We start from the raw sequence: 22,215 nt of genomic DNA on the forward strand, positions 1-22,215 counted from the left end.
ACATGAGATTATTGAAATTACGTTGGTCATATGGTGTACATCGGTCAACTCAAAAGATTCTCAGTTTCATATATATCATTGGCTAGGGTTGACATTTCAAGCATAAGCTCTTCATCAGGAATGAAGAATTTATGCTCGAAATGTTGACTCTCCTGCTCCTCGGATGCTGTTTGACCAGCTGTGCTTCTCCAGCACCACTCTTCGACTCAAATCCCTACTGCGCCCTTTCCAATGCTTCCATATCCTTTCCATAGACTGTAGGGATTGTAGAGACTATAGGGAGAAAGTGAGGTCTGCAGATGCTGGAGATCAAAGTTGAAACTTTATTGCTGGAACAGCACAGCAGGTCAGGCAGCATCCAGGGAACAGGAGATTCGACGTTTCGGGCACAGGCCCTTCTTCAGGAATCATCAGAGAGTGTTCAGCAGGAGAAGATAAAAGGTAGGGAGGAGGGACTTGGAGGAGGGGAGTTGGAAATGTCTTCTTCTTGACCTCTCCGCCTCCATCCTACTCCCACCTATCACCCTCACCTTGACCTCTTTCCACCTATCACATTTCCAACGCCCCTCCTCCAAGTCCCTCCTCCCTACCTTTTATCTTCTCCTGCTGAACACTCGGGCAGAGCGATAGATGTGATCTACATGGACTTCAGTAAGGCGTTCGACAAGGTTCCCCATGGGAGACTGATTAGCAAGGTTAGATCTCATGGAATACAGGGAGAAGTAGCCATTTGGATACAGAACTGACTCAAAGGTAGAAGACAGAGGGTGGTGGTGGAGGGTTGTTTTTCAGACTGGAGGCCTGTAACCAGTGGAGTGCCACAAGGATTGGTGCAGGGCCCTCAACTTTTTATCATTTACATAAAGGATTTGGATGCGAGCATAAGAGGTACAGTTAGTAAGTTTGCAGATGACACCAGATGTAGTGGACAGCGAAGAGAGTTACCATAGATTACCAACAGGATCTTGACCAGATGGGGCAATGGACTGAGAAGTGGCAGATGGAGTTTAATTCAGATAAATGCGAGGTGCTGCATTTTGGGAAAGCAAATCTTAGCAGGACTTGTATACTTAATGGTAAGGTCCTCGGGAGTTTTGCTGAACAAAGAGACCTTGGAGTGCAGGTTCATTACTCCTTGAAAGTGGAGTCGCAGGTAGATAGGACAGTGAAGAAGGCGTTTGGTATGCTTTCCTGTATTGGTCAGAATATTGAGTACAAGAATTAGGAGGTCATGTTGCAGCTGCACAGGACATTGGTAGGCCACTGTTGGAATACTGCATACAATTCTGGTCTCCTTCCTATCGGAAAGATGTTGTGAAACTTGAAAGGGTTCAGAAAAGATTTACAAGGATGTTGCCAGGGTTGGAGGATTTGAGCTATAGGGAGAGCTGAACAGGCTGGGGCTGTTTTCCCTGGAGCATCGGAGGCTGAGGGGTGACCTTATAGAGGTTTACAAAATTGTGAGGGGCACGGATAGGGTAAATAGGCAAAGTCTTTTCCCTGGAGTCGGGGAGTCCAGAACTAGAGGGCATAGGTTTAGGGTGAGAGGGGAAAGATATAAAAGAGACCTAAGGGCAACTTTTTCACACAGAGGTTGGTACAGGTATGGAATGATCTGCCAGAGGAAGTGGTGGAGGCTGGTACAATTGCTACATTTAAGAGGCATTTGGATGGGTATATGAATAGGAAGGGTTTGGAGTGATATGGGTCAGGTGCGGGCAGGTGGGACTAGATTGGGTTGGGATATCTGGTCGGCATGGACGTGTTGGACCGAAGGGTCTGTTTCCATGCTGTACACCTCCACGACTCTGTGACTCTATAATGCATTGACCAGAAATGTATGCAATACGGTCGCACCAGAGCTGTATACAACTACAACATGGCTTCATGGCTCCGAAACTCAATCCCTCTACCAATAAAAGCAACACACTGTATGCCTTCTGGATAACCCCATCAACCTGGGAGGCAACTTTCAGAGATCTATGCACATGAACATCAAGATGTCTCTGCTCATCCACACTACCAAGAATCTTACCATTAGCCCAGTACTCTGTATTCCTGTTACTCTTTCCAAAGTGAATTACCTCATACGTTCCTGTATTAAACTCCATCTGCAGCTTACTTATGTCCCTCTGTAACCTGAACCATCCTTCCGCACTGTCCACGACTCCACCGACTTTAATGTTATCCACAAATTTATGTACACCACTTGTAACTGAATTCCAAGATGAACATTTTCCATCAACCACCACCCTCTGTCTTCTTACAACTAGCCAATTTCTGATCCAAACTGCTAAATCACCCTCAATCCCATACCTCCATATTTTCTGCAATAGCTTACCATGGGGAACCTTATTAAATGCTTTACTGAAATCCAAATACACTTCATCAACCACTTGCTCACCTTCTCCAAGAACTCAATAAAGTTTGTGAGGCACGACCTACCTTTCACAAAACCGTGTTGACTATCCCTAACCAAGTTATTCCTTTCTAGGTGATTATAAGTCCTATCTCTTATAATCCGTTCCAACACTTTATCAACAACTGAAGGAAGGGTCACTGGTCCACCAGGGTTGTCTCTATTCCACTCCTTGAACAAACTGTCTTCGAGTAGGAGGTTGTAAGCTGCCTCTGTAAAACACTGCAGTTTTTGCACTTCACCCATGCTGGTAAAGAGCAATTTCCAGAATTTGACCTGACATCGACGGACTGGGAATGTATTTCCAAATTATCAAAGTTTGTGACTTGGAGAGGAACTTGCAGGTGCAATCATGCACCAGAAGCATATACATTTTTAAGCATTGCATATTTGAAATGTGCTGTCATAGGAGTCTTGACAATTTGCTGCAGTGAAACATGCATGTAGTGCACACTGCTGCTACAAGGTGCCAGTGGTGATGGGAATAAACACTTAAAGTGATGGTTGGTTTAAAGACATTATAGCTTTCAGCAGTGTATTTTGACCTAGTTTTTTTATGAAGAGAGGTTGAGACAGAGATGACAAGTCCGTACCAAGCCAATAAGGTTAACAGCTTGTGAGGCCTTGGGTTTTTTTTTAAAGTTGGAACAATGGAAGCAGCATAAAGGGATGTGGTCAAGCTCCCACAGAACCAGGAATTTAGTTTAACTTTCAGTAGTTACTGCAGTCTTGAAGCTGTTATCCCACTCTCTGTTACATCTAAAAGGTCGGGTTCTCCTCCTGTTGTGAAAATCGCATGTGAGGCAATCTATTTTAGTGAATTTGCCTTTGCCAAGAGTGTGTTTATGCAATGTTACTATACTGGAACACTTACTGTGTCGGAGGTAAATAATCTATTATTCAGTTAAGTTTTCCAATAGAGGTAAATTACTCCAATTGTTCTTTCTTCTGCTTGTATTTAAACTATAGGGTAAGAATAAAATGTGTTTTGCTTCAAGCCTGGTAGTGTGACCAATCAAATTGCAATTGGAACACAATCTTACATTTACCTTCTTAAAATGCTTTGAGGGGGTTTGGTGTGGTCCAAACAGTTGGATAGGGTGCCAATCAAGCAGGACGTTTTGGCCTGAAGGTCATTGAGCTTCTTAAGGGTTGCTGGAACCATACTCATTCAGGAAATCAGGGAATATTCCCCATTATATTCAGAAAGAGATCATCTTGAAAATGTTTCAAAAATCAGAATCCCTGTCTTCATATGGAAATGCGATCCTCCTGTATAATAACCATAAGTACCTTATTACCAGCTGCCTTCTTAGTATCCTTGAGAGTTTCCTTCGCCCTGGTTAAGTACTCATGCTGTTTGACAATTTGCTTTTCCAAGTTTTGAGCAAGATCAGTCTTTTCCATCAGTTTTATTTTCAACATATTTATTTCCAAGCTCAGAGTGTTGACCTGTTCTTCACTTTCGTTTGCCTAAGAAAAGAAAATTCTTAATTTGTTTTCTGTAGGCTACTATTTAACATTAGTTATAGTTAATGTACAAATGAAGCAATACTCTGCTAAGTACCAAGAGGTAACAGTTGTAATTTGAAGGATAAGTCTTTCCAAGAGCCCTCTATTTGCAAGAGATTTCCACTTGCTAAATCCCTAATTACCTTCTTTTAAGCACAGAAAATATCTGAGCAATGTTTCATCCTGAGATTGAAACATTTCGCCCCTTAACAAAATGGAAAACCGGTACATAGTCATAAATACAATGCATCATCTTGTAACACAAATGCCAAATAAGAAAAATGTGAATTCTTCACCTGGTTTTTTAAAAATGATAATACTAGTAAGTAATTTGTATCCTTATGAAAACAAATAAAGTTTGCATTAAAAGGTATTAAGCAAGTTTTTAAGCAAAATTTCATCAGTAAGGTGGTTCAAGCATCACCTATAAAAGAAATTAAGCAAAGTATCAGATCCAAAGAAGAGACATATAAAATTTCAGTCTGAGGATTGGGAGCATTTTCAAATTCAGCAAAAGAGGACAAAAAGTTTGATTCAGAGGGGCATAATAGACAACAATAATAAAATTGCAAGTAACATTAAAAACTGATACAATGGCATCTATAAATAAATGAAGATTAAAATAATAGTAAAGACAAATGTAAGTTCTTACAGTCAGAAGCCAAAATATTATTAAGGGAACAAACAATTGGCAGAAGAATCGAACACGTACTTTGGTCTGTCTTCAGAAGAACCTCCAAAAAATGTTAGGGAATCAAAAGTCTAATGAGAGGGTGAGATTGAAGGAAATCAGTCTTCATAAGAAAATAATACGAGAGAAATGAATGGTGTGAAAGGCTGACAAATCGCCTAGGTCTGATAATCTACATCCCAGGATAGTAAAGGAATTGGCCTTGGAAATATTAGACACATTGGTGGTCATTCTCCAAAATGCTGTAGAATCTAAAGCAATTCCTCCAGATTGGAGGGTGGCAAATGTAACCCCACTGTTTAAGAAGGAAAGGAGATAATAAAAAGGGTTACAAATCAGTTAGCCTATCGTCAGTAGTAGGGCAAATGCTAGAGTTTCTTATAAGAAGATGTGATAACAAAACATTTGGAAAGTATTAATGGGATTAGACAAAGCCACCATGCATTTATAAAAGTCAAATCACACTTCAAAAATCAGTACAGTAGAATGGATAAGGGAGAACTGGTGGACATACACATTTGGATTTTCAGAAGACTTTTTTTATCTGTCAGGTAAATCGAAACCTTGGATATTTTGCTTAAATCTTTTCACATTTGTGATGACTGCGAACAAGTGGGACTTGATTTCTACTACGTTTCAGGTCTTGGAAGTGTCTGATCCATACATCTCCTTATTACCTTTATCTAACAGGGTCTATCAAATTTACCCTTCAGAATTACAACTGAGCGAGGAACAATAGTTTTGGGCGTAATCTCAGATGGCAGTGGAGTAGGACACTTCCTTCTTTTTCTCTCTTTTCTGTTTTTTTTCCCTTCTCCTCTCTTCTTTCTTCTCCTGGCCACGGACTCCTACCCTCAAACTGCTGGACTCAGACTCAACACAGACCCAACATGGCAGCCTCCTGATCTGGTGTGGTGGTCTCTCAGTTTGGCATGGCAGCCTCCTGGCCTGGTGGTGTGACCTCCCAGCCTGGGGTGGCTGCCTCTTGATCTGGCGTGGTGACCTCCCAAACTCCTGGCCTGGCGTGGCATGCTGATCTCGAAATGGTCTGGCGTAGTGGTCTCTCAGCCTGACATGGTGGTCTTTCAGCAATACGTGGTGATCTCTTGGCCCGGCATGGCCTCAGCTTGGACTTTCAGTCACGAGGTGATTTCTTAAAGCATGGCTAATCACTTAAGAAAGACTCTAATGTTTGAACTTTCAGCTTTATTTATTTATTTTCTACTAAACTAAGAAGATGTCACTGTACTGTACTCACTGTAATGTTTAACTTTTAACTTTGTTCTTTCTTTCTACCTTGTTCTTAAGATTCTGTTGTTATGGACCAGGCCATGCCGCCTCAAAATACTTAAAGAAGGTAGCTTAGACCTAGCCTTTTCTTATTTTAAAGGCCGATGTAGAGTAGATATTGCAGGTGTGATGCAGCTGGTCAAATCATTTGGCTTTAAGCAAAACTGAATCTACTTAAACACCACAGTTGAAGCATGAACAAAAGAAAACAGAATTTAGAATAACTTAACTATTTGAAAACCCAACGTTTTCTTTTTCTCTTTCCTCTGCTTTTAACCGGAATTCAAACTGTTTCATTTCTCTTTCTCTTTGTTTTTCTTTTTTTTCTAACACAAGCTGCTTCATTTTCAATTGAATTTTAGTTATTTCCAGAGACTCTGATGGCGTTTACAGCAAATTTAAATGCCGAGCTATTGCTGTAATTATCTCTCCTTTTCTCACGGATGAAGGCAACTCCACCTCCAACTTGTCTGCCAATTCCAGCAGCTTTGCCTTGCACAGCTTGTGTAAAATCCCCAAAGTCACTTCTTCCACCCCCAGAAACTTAAGGGCGGCACGGTGGCTCAGTAGTTAGCTCTGCTTCCTCACAGCACCAGGGTCCCAGGGTCGATTCCAGCCTCAGGCAACTGTCTGTGTGGAGTTTGCACATTCTCCCCATGTCTGTGTGTTTCCTCCGGGTGCTCCGGTTTCCTCCCACAGTCCAAAAATGTGCAGGTCAGGTGAATTGGCCAAGCTAAATTGCCCATAAAGTTATGTGCATTAGTCAGAAGGAAATAGGTCTGGGTGGGTTACTCTTTGGAGGGTCGGGTTGGGCTGAAGGGCCTGTTTCCACACTGTAGAGAAACTTATCTAAAAAACTTCTCAGTGACCAAAACAGCCATTATTATTCCAGCGCTGTTTAAAACAACGGAATTCAACATCCGGAACAAAAGACACTGATAACTACAACTCACTGCCTTTAAGTCCAAAAACCCTAATCCCAAATTAGAATAACCAATTGATCCTGACAAGAGCCCCCAGTCTGTTATGGAGCAAGCCAGACCCCTTCAAATATTTAAAGAAGGTAGCCTAGACCTCAACTTTTTCTTATTTTAAAGGCTGATGTGAAGTGGACATTCCAGATGTGATGCAACTGGTCCAATCACTCGGCTTTAAGCAAAACAGAATTTATTTAAACACTGTAATACTAACCTCCATCTAAACCATCTGGAATTTTTGTCCTTAAGTATCTCCAAAATATTTAACGGGTTATGATCAGTATGTATGATTGTCTCAGATACATTACTGGCAACATAAATGTTGAAATACTATAATGCCAACACCAAGCTCAAATTCTCGTTCTCAACTGTCGTATACTTCTGTTGATTAACATTCAATTTCCTGGAGAAATATCTGATAGACCTTTCTATCTTCTCATCATCTTCTTGTGAGAATACCCACATCATTCACATGAATAACCACCTTGAATGGCATTGCGTAATTTGGTACAGCTAATACTGGGGCAGTGGTTAACACAGCTTTCAGGCTGTCAAATGCCCTTTGACAGTCTGCCGTCCGCTGAAACGTCTTGCATTTCTTTAGTAATTCAGTGAGTGGAGCAGCCACACTGCTAAAATTCGGTCCGAATTTCCGATAAAACCGACTCAATTCCAGGAATCATAGTCTTGCCCTCTTCATCGATGGTATAGGAAATTCCCCAATAACCTTTGTTTTCACATTCCTTGGAGTCATCTGTCCATGTCCAAAAACATGGCCCAGAAACATGACTTGGGCTTTGTCGAATTCGCTCTTAGCCAGGTTTATCATCATGCCTCCCTCCCGAAGTCAATCAAACAATTCTGACAAATGCTGCAAATGTTCCTTCCATGTGAGACTAAAAATCACCAGGTCATTGATGTATACCACACAATTGGGTAAACCAGAAATTACTGTATTGGCTAGTCTTTGAAATGTGGCTGGTGCATTTTTTAATATCAAAATGGCAGGACTGTAAATTGATATAGTCCATTCAGTATTAAGAAAGCCAAGATTGTCTTCGCTCTTTCAGATAAAGGCACCTGCCCGTAATCTCTGAGTATGTTCAACTTAGAAATATACTTTACTTGTCCCACCTTTTCAATACAGTCTTCCAAACGAATCCGATATGAACCAGACTTTGTAACAACACTGACTTTATGATAGCCGGTACGTAGCCAATGGGTACCATCTGGTTTTGGCACCATTACTATGGGTGAGCCCCAGTCACCGCAACTCACTTTGATTATGTTATCTTGAAGCATGCGTTCAATCTCTTTTTGAACTTGTGCCAACTTTAGAGGGTTAAGGCTATAAGGATGTTGTTTAATTGGAACAGTATTTCCTATATCTACATCATAGTACTTACCAGCTTATTTACACATGCATTGGCAATAACTCTTTCAGTTTGATTTGAGTTTGATTGGTAACTCAATAATTTGTCCCAATTTTTGACAACTTTCTCTAATTTGAGGAATGTCCAATTCAGAATCTTCTGAACATGATTCTTTACTCTGTGTTGTAACCAGTAACACATTCTCCTTTTGCTTTCCTTCCTTATCAAAATATTTTTTCAGCATATTCACAAGACACACTCTGATATTTATTCCTGTCTGGAGTCCTCATCAAATAGTTCACCTCATTCAATTTCTTTTCGATTTGATGAGGTCCACTAAACCGTGCTTTTAAAGGTTCACCTATCACTGGAAGTAACACTAACACTATCTATGTTGGCAAAATTGTAAGTTTTTAATTTCTTGTCTGCTTCCTGTCTCATCATATAGTGTAACATTTTTAAATGTTGTCCAGCTAACTCCCCTGCTCTATTTCACCAATCCTAAATTTGACATATAGTCCAAACATGTGGTCTCTGAATTCTGACTCACCAACTTCTCCATAATCAATTTTAGTGGTCCTCTCATTTCATGCCCAAAAAATAATTCAAATAGAATGAATTTGATTGATTAATTTGGTGCATTTGTGATGGTAAAAGGTAAAAATGGAATTCCTTCATCCCAATCATCTGGATAGTCTTGACTATAAGCCCTTAACAGGATCTTTAATGTCTGGTTTCATCTTTCTAGCATTCCTTACGATTCTGGATGGTACGCAGTGGATTTGAATTGTTTAATTTCTAAACTGTCCATAACTTCCTTGAATAATTTTGATGTAAAATTTGATCACTGATCTGATTGTATCTCTGTGGATGGACCGTATCGTGTGAAAAATTTGAGTAACTCTTCCGCAATCCTTTTAGCGGTGATATTGCATAATGGAGGGCCTCTGGAAATCCACTGTACACATTCACTATTGTTAACAAATACTAATTCCCACTTTTTGTTTTAGGTAGGGGTCCTACGCAATGAATTAAGACTCTTTTAAATGGTTCCTCAAATGCAGGAATAAGTAGTAAAGGTGCGGGTTTTATTACTCCCTGCGGCTTTCCGTATGACATGCCTGGCAAAATTCAACTACATTCTTGAGCAGTCCAGGTCACTTAAAATGTTTTTGTATTTTAGCTTGAGTTTTCCTAACCCCTAAATGACCTCATATTGGTACTGATGCAAATAAGCTCTACCTACTAGCTTTGTTTGGATCAGCAAAACCCACATGGTCACTGGCCAGTTCACTTGCTCAGCCACCTTCTCAGATGAGATGAAAAAGGCTTCTACATCCTTCTTATCAAATTTAGGCAATGATTACATTTAAACAGATCTCCACCAGGCCTTTGGCTACAATAGGTTTGTTCATCCTCACTATCTTCTACATTCACCTCCAGCCTTCTCTGTCGACTCTCCTGAATGTCAATTTATGTTAAGAACAAATACTCTCTTTTCTTTTTTGTTCTGCTAAAGCAATTTGTTTCTTTTCTCTTTCCTCTTTTTTTACAGAGGAAATTCAAACAATTTAATTTCCTTTTCTCTTCCTTTTTCCTGTAACTCAAGCTACTTTATTTTCAATTGAATTTTAGCCATTTCCAAAACTTCTGATGGCAGTTCCAGCAAATTTAAATGCCGAGCTATTGCTCTAATTATCTCTCCTTTTCTCACAGATGAAGGGAACTCCAACTCCAGCTTGTCTGCCAATTCCAGCAGTTTTGACTTGCTCACCTTTCATAAAATCCCCAAAGTCACTTCTTCCACCCCCAGAAACCTCTCACTGACTAAAAGAGCCTTTACTACCCCAAGCACTGTTTAAAACAACAGAATTCAACATCTGGAACAAAAGACACTAATACCTACCACTCACCGCCTTTATGTCCAAAAACCCTAATCCCAATTTAGAATGACCGAATTAATCCTGACAAGAGTCCCCAGTCTTTTATGGAGCAAGCCAGACCCCCTCAAACTACTTAAAGAAGGTAGCCTCGACCCTAAATTTTTCTTATTTTAAACATGGATGTGAAGTGAATATTCCAGGTATATTGCAGCTGGTCAAACCACACAGCTTTAAGCAAAACATAATTTATTTAAACACTACAGTTGAAACACAAACAAAAGGAAACAGAATTTAGAATAACTATTTGAAAACCCAACCAACTTGATATAGCAACTTAACTAAGGAGCTGTTCCAATTCCTGCAATATCCCATATACACACCCCTTAGTGAAAGTCAAAGTCAAACTCAGGTTCTTATAGGTCGGAGAGATTTCAGAGAGAGAAACCTATCAAGATTCAGCTGCTGAAACATGGAACCTTTTTGCACTACAGCAGCTTCTGATGCCTGCGACCAGCAGCTTCTCTGCTACAACTAAACCAAACTGAAATAAAACTGAAGTGGAAGAACTGGCCACTCCCCTACCATTACTAAAAAAGGCTCTTTCTAAGACATTTCGGCACCTCAGCCTTTATGACCACTCAAAATAAAGCATAAGGACAAAATAACCTTGTTAAAGTGACAGCATCATCACACTGTAACTCGGGGTGCTTGAACTTAAGATGGCTCCTTGTGTGATGACATTATACTCTTTTCGCTGTATTTCTTTGCTTTTGTACTTGAGTACACGTGACAATAAAATCAAAAATCCAATCAAGATGGTCATTTGTTCTCTTTCCTTTCTCTCCTAAATAGATTGGTTATCAGAACTAACAGGCAGAAAGGAGAAGTGAAAATGCACTAGGAAACCCAGTTTTTGTATATAAGTAAAACTTAAGATGAACTCCATTTTTTTGTCTCCATTTATTGTGTGTAAGTCAATAATTTGACTGTTGTAGCATTCTGGGAATAGAGTAGCAATGGTTGTAAAATGTAACTGGGAACAAAGATTTTCAACAGGTGAGTTACTGAGGACCAGCTTTAATCAACGAGGTGGAGACAGTCAGAGGTGAAGGTTGCTACCTTCATTCTGCTTGCAAGCAAACAGCTAAAAACAGGTTCCGCATGGAAGTATTATGGTTAAGCTGTCCTGCTGAGAAGGCAACTTGTTCTGTGTAGTTGGATCACTCTGTGCAGTTAGGATGAGGAGAGCAAGCAGGTTCAGCGAAATGTTGGAGTTAGGGCTCAGGAAGGTCCTGGACGTTGTGCAGGGCATGGCAAAATCTATGATGAATTAATACTTCAGTTAGAAGGATTGATGGGTTAACAAGCAGTATCTGGAGTGCAATGTTAATAAATGTGAAGTCATCCATTTTGGTAGGAATAACAGCAAAAAGGACTACTGCTTGCATGGTAAACAAATGCAGCACGCTGCTGTGCAGAGGGACCTGGGTGTCCTTGTGTCTGAATCACAGAAAGTTGGTCTGAAAGTGTAACTAAGAATTTTGTCTTTCATTGCTAAAGGGATTGAGTTTAAAAATAAGGAGTTAATGTTGCAGCTGCATAGGTTGCTGGAGAGGCCAAACCTGGAGTACTGTGTCCTTTCGTCTCCTTTCTTGAGAAATGATGTACTGGCATGAGAGGGGGTGCAGAGGAGGTTCAATAAGTTGAATTGAAGTTGAGGGGGTTGGCTTATGAGGGGATGCTGAGTAGGATTATATTCATTGGATTTAGAAGAATGGGGGGTGAGGGGGTCTTACAGAAACATATAAAATTATGAAGGGAATAGATAGGATAGAAGTAGAGAGAATGTTTCCACTGGCAGGTATAAATGGAAAGAGGGTATAGCCTCAATATTAGAGGGAGCAGATTTAGGACTGAACATACAAGGAACTTCTTCACCCAGAGGATTGTGAACGTATGGAATTCCATGCCCAGTGAAGTAGTTGAGGCTTCCTCAGTAAATGTTTTTTAAGCTAAGATTGACAATTTTTTGAACAGTAAAGGAATTAAGGGTTATGGTGAGAGGGCTGGTAAGTGGAGTTGAGGCCACAAAAAGGTCAGCCATGAGTTTATTGAATGGCGGAGCAGGCTCAAGGGGCCAGATGGCCTACACTTGCTCCTAGGCGAGTGAGGACTGCAGGTGCTGGAGATCAGAGTCAAGATTAGAGTGTGCTGGTAAAGCACAGCAGGTCAGGCAGCATCCATGGAGCAGGGAAATCGACATTTCGGGCAAAAGCCATACATCAGGAAGGAGCTGATGAAGGGCTTTTGCACAAAACGTCGATTTTCCTGCTCCTCAGATGCTGCCTGACCTGCTATGCATTTTCAGCATCACACTACTCTTACTCCTTGTTCTTATGTTCTTGTTTGGTGCAGCTAAATAGGTTTAATTCTCAGGAAATTAAAAAAAAATAGAAGCAATATTGGCTTGATGAAGCGAGCTATCTGCAAAAAGCTTGGGTTGTGCCTTTGAATAGATGCTGAACTGCAATTTCCACCATCCAGGGACTGTAGAAATTCAAAATGAAGGTGAATTACTAGAATGTGAGCAGTCATTGAGAATGCCCAAGATGAAGTGGCTTTTGAGGCAGTCCCAAAGTTAGGTCTTTGAAAAAGAGATGTGATAACCAACTATGTCGTCAATATCTCAGGGGTTCCTGAGAAATATATGGGGTCAATCTTGACTGCATATGCTATTTGGTACGCTCTGTGTGGTGTTCAACCACAATTTGTCTGTTACCATGTTTAGATCGGGTTATTTTCGGATGTTACTAGACTGGAAAAGAAAATGGAGTGGTGTTGGAGAGAAAGAACTAGTTTTTTTTAACAACTCAAGGAAAAAATGAAGCAGTGAAGTCACTTATTGGCTACACATGGTATGTCATTTATTTTGAAGAAACAGGATTTGATACTCTTGAGACAAGCTAACACCAGCTTTCTTTGGGTTAAAGAGTGAAACTCTCAACAACAGCTTTTAAACTGGTTTAAAATACAAATTGTCACAGAACTGAGAGGAAAAAGGAGTTTGAATTCAGACCTCCAAAAACTTCAAAGGAAACCAAAACCTCCTTGCTCCCTTTCGATGGAAAAGAAATAACATTGAAAGAATCTATGAAGTGAAAAAATTCTACCTCGGGTAAGACCAAAGTCTGACTGACCAGCTGCCAAATTGAACATCGTCAGTGTTGATAACAATGTAATATCATCATCATAAACCTAAAAAGAACTGTGAGAAAGTCACATCTTTTCTCCTTTTGGTTTGGACATTCGATCCAGACCTTGTTCCTTTTTGTCTGTATTTTCTATTGACAATATCCCTGCAAAACTATTTGCCGTACCAGTTCTGTCCATCATATTGTGCTTAATATGTCTCTTAATAAGTATCTGATATCTTGCACTTTGTCAACTTCAAAACAAAATTATGCTCTAGCTGGGAGATAACATAAATTTGGTGGCCTGAACTGATCGTAACAAATGGAACAAATATACTGAAATATAAGGATTGAACAGTCAAAATAACTATCAATATACAAAACATAACACTGTTTCAGTTGTATTTACTCACCAAAAGCTAAATCTAACTCCATAACCTTCAAGTTCACTTCCTGACATAATGTCTTTCTAAAGGAACTAGCTCAATGAATTAGTCCTGATTAACTGTGATGAAAGTTAATGCACAATTTTCAACACAATGTATGGATAGTAAATGTTTCAAAAAGATTACTGATCAGACAAAGAGTATTGTGTAACTCCATTTATAAATCTGATTACAAACCATGGAATATTTTGTCATGAATATTTCAAATATATATTCTTTATACCTCTCTTTCTCTCTTTTTCCGTCCCTCTGTCAAATTAAATTTATTGTCACATGTACCGAGGCACAGTGAAAAACTTTGTCTTGCGAGCAATACAGGCAGATCACATAGTTAAGTAGCATAGATAAGTAAATTATAAGTAAACAGCGGCAAAAACAAAAACACAGGTACAGGCGAATATTACGAGTTGCGAGTCCATTCAGTATTCTAACAACAGTAGGGTAGAAACTGTTGTGAAACCAGCTGGTGCATGTGTTCAGGCTTCTCCACAATGGTAGAGGTTGTAGTAAAACATTGTGGGATGGATCTTTGAGAATGCTGGTGGCCTTGCCTTGACAGCGGGCCTGGTAGATGGATTTTATAGATGGGAGGTTGGCCTTTGTGATTGTCAAGGCTGGGTTCACCACTTTCTGTACCCATTTCTGATCTTGAATGGTACAGTTGCCATAACAGGTAGTGAATGTGTTGCTGGAAAAGCGTAGCAGGTCTGGCAGCATCCAGGGAACAGGAGAATCGACTTTTCGGGCTTATGCCCGAAACGTCGATTCTCCTGTTCCCTGGATGCTGCCTGACCTGCTGTGCTTTTCCAGCAACACATTTTCAGCTCTGATCTCCAGCAGCTGCAGACCTCACTTTCTCCTCATAACAGGTAGTGATACATCCAAACAGAATGCTTTGGATGATGCACCTTTAAAATTGGCAAGAGTATTTGCCGTCATGCCAAATTTCCTCAGCTGCCTGAGGAAGAAGAGATGTTATTGGGCCTTTACAACCAGTGCTTCCACATGAAGAGTCCAAGAAAGTCTGTTGTGGAAGACCACTCCTATGAGCTTGACACTCTCCACTCATCCCACCTCTGTGCTGTTAATGTGTAGGGGGGCATGAGTAACATCCCGCCAAAAGTCAATAATGAATTCCTTGGTTTTGCCGGCATTGAGAGCTAGGTTGTTCTCAGTACACCATTTTTTCAGGTCTTCCACCTCCCGTCTGTAGTCTGTTTTGTTGCCATCTGAGATTCGACCGACTATGGCGGTGTCATCGGCGAACTTGTAAATGGCATTACTCTAGGATTTGGCGACGCAATCATGGGTATACAGTGAGTACAGTAGGGGGTTGAGTATGCACCCCCAGGGGTGAGTGTTAGTGATGATGAAATATTGTCCCCAAACTTCATTGATTGTGGTCTGTGGGTCAGGAAACTGAGGATCCAGTTGCAGAGAGTGGAGCTCAGTCTGAGATCACTAAGTTTAGTAATCAGTCTCGAGGAGATAATAGTGTTAAAGACTGTACTGTAGTCAATGAGTAGGATTCTTATGTAGCTGTTCTTGGTGTCAAGATGTTCTAGAGAGGAGTAAAGGGCAAGTGATATGGCATATGACGTAGATCTGTTGGTCCAATAGGCAAATTGGAGTGGGTCAAGAGTAGTGGGGAGGCTGGAGTTCATTAATGCTATGATCAGCCTTTCAAAGGACTTCATGACCACTGGGTGGTAATCATTGAGACATGCTGCATGAGCCTTCTTAGGCACAGGGATGATGTTGGCCCTCTTGAAACAGGCAGGGATAGTGAGAGGTTGAAGATGTCCGAGAAGACCTCAGCCAGTTGATCTGCGCATACTCTGAATGCACGGCCTGGTACTCCATCTGGTCCCATCGCTGCCATTGGATTCACATGAAGGAAAACTGATCCGACCATATGACCACTATTAATGATGACAAAACATAGATGCCAATCTTGTGATAATTAGAGGCTTTCAATTTGTTTTGAAAATTCAGCACTTGCTTTTATTCACTGATTCTGTCTGAGTTTTCTTCCATGAAGTGACAGCTGATCTAACTCCTAAAGAAACACAGATGATGATGGGAAACATGAGTGCGCCAGGATTTGAATTTGACATGGTAAATCTCAAGACTGGCCTTCAGTTTCAGAAATATCAGACAGCTGTGGTGTACAGAGTTTTGTGGGGTGAGGGTAGGTGGAAGAGATGTGCTGCTACAAACACGTTTTTAAAAAGCGTACTGTAATTATGTAATTAGGATCTTTGAAACGATTATTGTACATTTCAGGTGAATACTTTGGCCACCCAGACACAAATGCATGCAATAGGAGCTGAAGTAGACACCGGAGCCTGTTTTGTATTTCAACAAGATCATGGCTGATCTGCTTGTGTTTCAGTTTCCATATTTCTATTACCCATAAATAACCTTGATTCTCTTGTTTAACAAGAATCTCTCCCTCTTTCTTAAAAATATTCAATGACCATGTTTCCATTGTTTTTTAAGGCAGAGAGTTCCAAAGTCACAAAACGCTTTGAGAAAAACTGTCTCATCTCTGTCTGAAAAGAGTGGCCCCTCATTTAAAAACAGTGCCCCCTCGTTCTGGGCTTTATCATAAGAGGAAACATCCTCCCCATGTCCACCTTGTTAGAATATTCAGGATTTCATATCCTTCAGTCAAGTCACCCTTCACTCTCCTACATTCCAGTGGAAATAAGCCCAGCCTGCCTACATATCGTTATAAGACAATCCACTCATTCCAGATATCAATCTGGCAAACTTCCTCTGAACCTCCTCGGATGTATTCATATCCTTCCTTAAATAACAAGAGCAAAATCTCGCACAGTATCTGAAATGTGGTTTCATCAGTGCCATGTATAACTGAAAAAAAAAATCCTTACTTTCATGCTCACTTCTTTTCAAAATAAAGGAGAGTTTCCCATTAGGCTTCTTAATTACATAATGTATCTGAACACTAACTTTATATGATTTTGCACTAAATTCTTTTGCACCTTGGATTTCCACAGCAATTCTCCATTTATATTCTGTCATACTCTGTCTTATCATCCTTCATATTGAAAAACTTCACATTTTCCCCGTTTCCTGATTATCCAATATTAAATTGCAATTCTTATTTTTGATATGTTTGTAACACAGTTATTCTGAGTATGCTGAAATATTCATTTAAATGTCTGACTCTGCGTCCTTATTCAGCTACCACCTAGCCTTGTATACCAGTTCACTTCAGCTAGATCAGCTTTCATGCCAATATTGCTGTATTTACTTAACATTAAAATACTAGCTTCAGACACAGTATTCAACCTTTTAAACTGGTTATATAATTCAATTGTATTGTGGTTGCTGTTACCTGTACTCTGAAGTCTTGAATTAATTCTGTCACATTACACAATATCAAGTTTAATATGACTTGCTCTTTCGTCAGTTCCAGAATGTATCGCTCCAACAAACTATCTCCAAAGCATTCTATGACCTCCTTGTCCAGGTTGTTACTGTTAATCTGATTTTTAATGTTTTATCTGTAAAGTCACCCATGATTGCTGCCATTTCTTAATCACAAACACCCAAGTGCTATTAATTAATTATATTAATCTCTAATTTTTGTGGATTTTTACATACTTTGTGAACTTCACTGTTAATTTGTAGAGTATGTTAAACATAACAGAATAAACATTAACAACTTGCCAGCTGCAGATTCCTTTCAAAATGTCAGAAGAATATCAGATTTCAGGTTTGACTCTGTCAAACCCAATTTGGAGCTCCATTGCCCTGATGACACTTAATTTACCAAGTGAATATTTCCTGAATGTCTGTTTTAAAATTCAACTTTTTAAAATGAAAATAAATAACATCTAAGTATAGAAAAAATTTTCAGAAATACCAATGACCTAGTCCAGGTTTTAAGGCAGAGAGCATTAACTCTTTAACTTTAAAGTTCAATGTTCTCGAGGATAAGTCCTTGGATTAGAATCTGATCTTGGACATGAAGGGTTTTTACTTTCCTAGCTCGGATGTGATTTGACACATTACTTCAAGATATATATCAAGTTGGATGATGCATACCGAAGTCAGCACTGGAAAGCAAGACAGCATAACTCCACATGACAATGTGGCTTATGGGTCAGGAGTTTTCACATCACTCATTTTAATCCACTTTCTTCACTTCCTCAGGAACAAAATACTCTGTCTTATCATCCTTCATATTGAAAAACTTCACATATCCATGAATATAATTAAACAAAAAGCCTTTCCAATAAAAATCTCCACATGATGTAAGATTTGGATGATTTCTCATAGGTTATTGTCATGCGGTAAAGCAGCTGAGAAGAATTTACTAGAAGTTAAAGAAAAGTATTCCAACAAGCTAACTGATAAACATGTAGGAATATAGGAGCAGGAGTATGCCTTTCAGCCTCTCAAACTGCTCCACTACTCTATATCATTGCTGGTCAGCTACCTGAAGACCATATTCCCTTGCTATCCCTGTTTACAAATTCTACCATTCCATCTACATCCGATAACTTTTCATTTATTGGCTTACAGCAATCTATCTGCCTCTGCCACTTACATATTCAATGACTTCACTGCCTTCTGAGGCCAAGTTCCAAAGCTGCACAACCCTCAAAGAAAAATATCTGCTCAACAAGTTCAGAATGCTGTAGAAAATCAACAACACATCCAGCAGTATCTATGGAGATAGAAAGAGTTAATACTCTGAGTCCAGCATGACTCTTCTTCAGAATTCAAAAATCTCCTCATCTGTCCTTAAAGGACAATTCTTAATTTTAAAACAGTGTCTCCTAATTCTGGATTGACCAACAAGGCTAAACATCCTTCCTACGTCCATCTCATGAAGATCATTCTAGATCTTATCTAATGCAATTAAATAATTGCATCACTCAGTCCTTTTCCATTCAAGTAATGCCCTGCTTTTTAGTTTTACTTGTGAAAGTGAACAATGTCATTTTCCCACTCCATCACCTAGATGTTTGCCCACTTACCTGTCCTATCTCTATCAGTCTGCATCCTTGCTATGACACCTTCACAACATACTTTCCGATCTAACTTTGTGTCATCTACAAATTTAACCACCATGACTTTAATACGTTTATCTAAATCTCTAAAATACATCGCGAGAAGCCAAAGGACCAGCATAAACCCTTGCAGGATGTGACTAGTCACATTGTGCAAATCTGAAAAAAAACCATATCAGCATATTCTGGTTTCCAACATCCAGCTATGCCAGTATATTATCCAGCTCTGTGAGCTCCTACTTTGCACAATAACTTTTCATCTACATTCTTGACAAACTTCTTATGGAAATCCAATACATCAATGTGACTTTCTTTACCCATGGCAACATTCCTTGATGTCATTAGTAACTAGAATTGTATCAATTGCTGAGTTCAACTTACTTAATGACTGATATTCCTTTGGATAGAGAATTCCAACGTTTCACCACTCTGAGTGAAGAAGTTCCTCCACATTTCAATCCTAACATTCCTTACTTTTTATTCTGAGACATTGCCCTCCTAGTTCTAGAATCCCACAACCAGGGAAACCATATTTTATGCATCTATTCCTTTAATAACTTCCTAAATTTCAATGAGATGGCCTCCTACTCTTTTAAACTTCAGTGACTATCGCTCAATGAGTCTTACTCTTTTCTCATCAGACAGTCCAACTATCCCAGGAATCAGTTAGGTATGCCCCACTGCATTCCCAGTATAGTAAGTATACCCTCCTTAGACAAGGGAACCAGAGCTGCACACAATACAGACATGTGTCAACAAATACGCAACACTGCACTTCCTCTGCCTATTAAATTGACAATCAGGTATTAGAATCACAGCTCTGTGGAAAACGCAGCAATTTTATTTCCAGAATTTGGGTGAGTGTGGTCTCAAGTAAAAACTTCAATGAGACAAGAAAACAATTCAGTGGTTTCATTTAATGTTAATGTAAAGTGTGTAATTTATAAAAAATTGGTTGAATCCTAGTTTCACATATTGGAAATTCCAATTACCCTGAAAAGAAATGACACAGAGAATTTTATTCATAAATATTTTGAATGACATTCGGGAAAATATAAACAGTCTCATGTAACATATAATTACACAGGCCTGGAACTTTCTCAAAACTGGTCCTATTTCACCATCATATACTCACAAGAGTTGTGGCAGAAATAACAAAATGAGACAGGAAATGTAGACTCAAAACGAACAAATATTGTCATTGAAGAATGTCAGAAACTTTTGATGGTAGAAAGTAAATCATATGTACAGCAAACATATAAGGTTTAAAACTGGATACAGCAATACCTAACGTAAAACAAGCAAAATTTCTCCAAACCTTGCACAATGTTTCCTTCAATTTCTGCTTCAGCGTATCATTTTCTTGCTGTAGCTCACTAATAATCTGCTTTTTATGTGTAATTGTTCTATCATTCAATTCTTGTGCTGAATTTAATGAAGATGATTCGATTTGCAAATGTTTAATGGTTTCTTCACACTGAGCCACCTGTAAAAACAAAAAATGGTGCCAAGCTTTCATCATAAGTATAATTTACAAGCCCACATTGGTCACAAACTGATAAAATTTATCTGAAGATAATACTATAACTTGTAACAAATTGTACAGCTCAGATTTCAGACAGCAGTAAAATGATGTCATTCTGACGAATCTCAAAGAAAGATTCCTCCAAATATTTGCGATCTCTGTTGCATAGATATCCTCTTTTCTACTTTCAAGTTAAATCTGGTGCTAAATCAAAATGATCTCTAGAATAAGCATTGCCATCAAGCAGGTAAGGTGCTTATTACACTGAAGTATTCTCAATTTGAGCAATCAGAAGTGAAAAGTACTAATGATCCTTCACTGTTAACTTACAGGAAGGAAAATAAATAGTAAGAACATTGTTATGGTTTAAAACTGCGTCTTTAATTTAGGGTTAAAGGGAGGAATGAAGGGGCTTATGTAATGTGTTCTGAATACTGTCAGCAAGCCTGGGTGACTTGGGTTCTAGATATTGAAAGGGATCAGGTTGTTTGAATGCCTAAAGGTAATGGACAAACCAGCTCTATTGCATGGTGAACACACTGCTAGTCTCTAAAATCCCAGTAAGATGTTTGGAATGTCAGATTTTGTAAACAGGTAAACTTTAAATATTCTATTTAATTTCAAGATAGAACAAAGGTGGAAGTTTAAACGATAATGTCTAGCATTTCTATTTGGTTACAATATCAATGTGATTCACATTGCCTTGGAGGTAGGCTTTACGAAGTGAAGAGTCTATTGGAAGCCAGTGTGAAGAATTGACTTACAGGGTGTTTTCTTAAAATCTGACTGAGCCTCAAAAAGAAAATCAGTCTATCAGAATCTGACAAAGAGAAAGAGGAAAGTTAGAGGCTCTAAGTCACATGGGTTCACCATGTAGGAATGCTGATTGGTGGCCATGTTTGGATTATAGAAATGGAATTTGAGAGAGTTTAACAAGACTGGAAGATATCCTTAATGTTTGCCGGGGTCGGAATTTTCAAGATAATTCTAATCAAACTCCACACAGGGCTTGGTATTATCTATATGGGGAAACAAGTCAAGGGAAGCAAGCCCTCAAGAGCTAAGAATCACTTTGAACTTATTCTAAGAGAATAATGTGGCTATTTAAGGAAGAGAGTAAATCACAACTAACAGTGGAGAGAGATGTTTAGTAATTTTAAATGAGTTTAACAAGACTGGAAGATATCCTTAATGTTTGCCGGGGTCGGAATTTTGTGCTATAAGAGAATAATGTGGCTATTTAAGGAAGAGAGTAAATCACAACTAACAGTGGAGAGAGATGTTTAGTAATTTTAAATATTAAATAGAGATTTTTTCTCTAGTTTAGACTGTAAGTTGTCTACAAAAATAGTTATTTTGTAAATGCTGCCCTTAACTTGTATGTTACAGTAAGTCTTAAAGTTTAATTTTTTGTGACATTGGATATTCAAATTCCTTCAAAGAGTTAGCCATAACTACAGGAAACAACAATTTTGAAACGGATAAAGATGGATAAATCCCCAGGACCTAATCAGGTGTACCCGAGAATTCTGTGGGAAGCCAAAGAAGTGATTGCTGGGCCTCTTGCTGAGATATTTGTATCATCGAGAGTCACAGGTGAGGTGCCGGAAGACTGGAGGTTGACAAACGTGGCGCCACTGTTTGAGAAGGGCAGTAAATACAAGCCAGGGAACTATAGACCGGTGAGCCTGACCTCGGTGGTGGGCAAGTTGTTGGAGGGAATCCTGAGGGACAGGATGTACATGTATTTGGAAAGGCAAGGAATGATTAGGGATAGTCAACATGGTTTTGTGCATGGGAAATCATGTCTCACAAACTTGATTGAGTTTTTTGAAGAAGTAACAAAGAGGATTGATGAGG

The 22,215-nt window shown here is 39.3% G+C and overlaps 1 protein-coding gene across 6 annotated transcripts in view; it reads right to left on the reverse strand.

Moving 5' to 3' along the window:
- LOC122549388 (polyamine-modulated factor 1-binding protein 1-like) overlaps positions 1–22,215 on the reverse strand; it is a 508,658-nt gene that overhangs the window by 272,845 nt on the left and 213,598 nt on the right. For 5 of the 6 annotated variants that reach the window (XM_043689125.1, XM_043689124.1, XM_043689129.1 and 2 more), the window contains 2 exons: positions 20,149–20,316; positions 3,713–3,892 (listed from right to left, as the gene is read on the reverse strand). In XM_043689125.1, the coding sequence (XP_043545060.1) occupies positions 3,713–3,892; positions 20,149–20,316 (348 nt within the window). The remainder of the gene's footprint in view (positions 1–3,712; positions 3,893–20,148; positions 20,317–22,215) is intronic. The other variant, XM_043689128.1, reaches the window with a different exon arrangement.

This window comes from Chiloscyllium plagiosum, chromosome 4, assembly GCF_004010195.1.
Source record: "Chiloscyllium plagiosum isolate BGI_BamShark_2017 chromosome 4, ASM401019v2, whole genome shotgun sequence".
In the NCBI taxonomy this organism is placed as follows: domain Eukaryota; kingdom Metazoa; phylum Chordata; class Chondrichthyes; order Orectolobiformes; family Hemiscylliidae; genus Chiloscyllium; species Chiloscyllium plagiosum.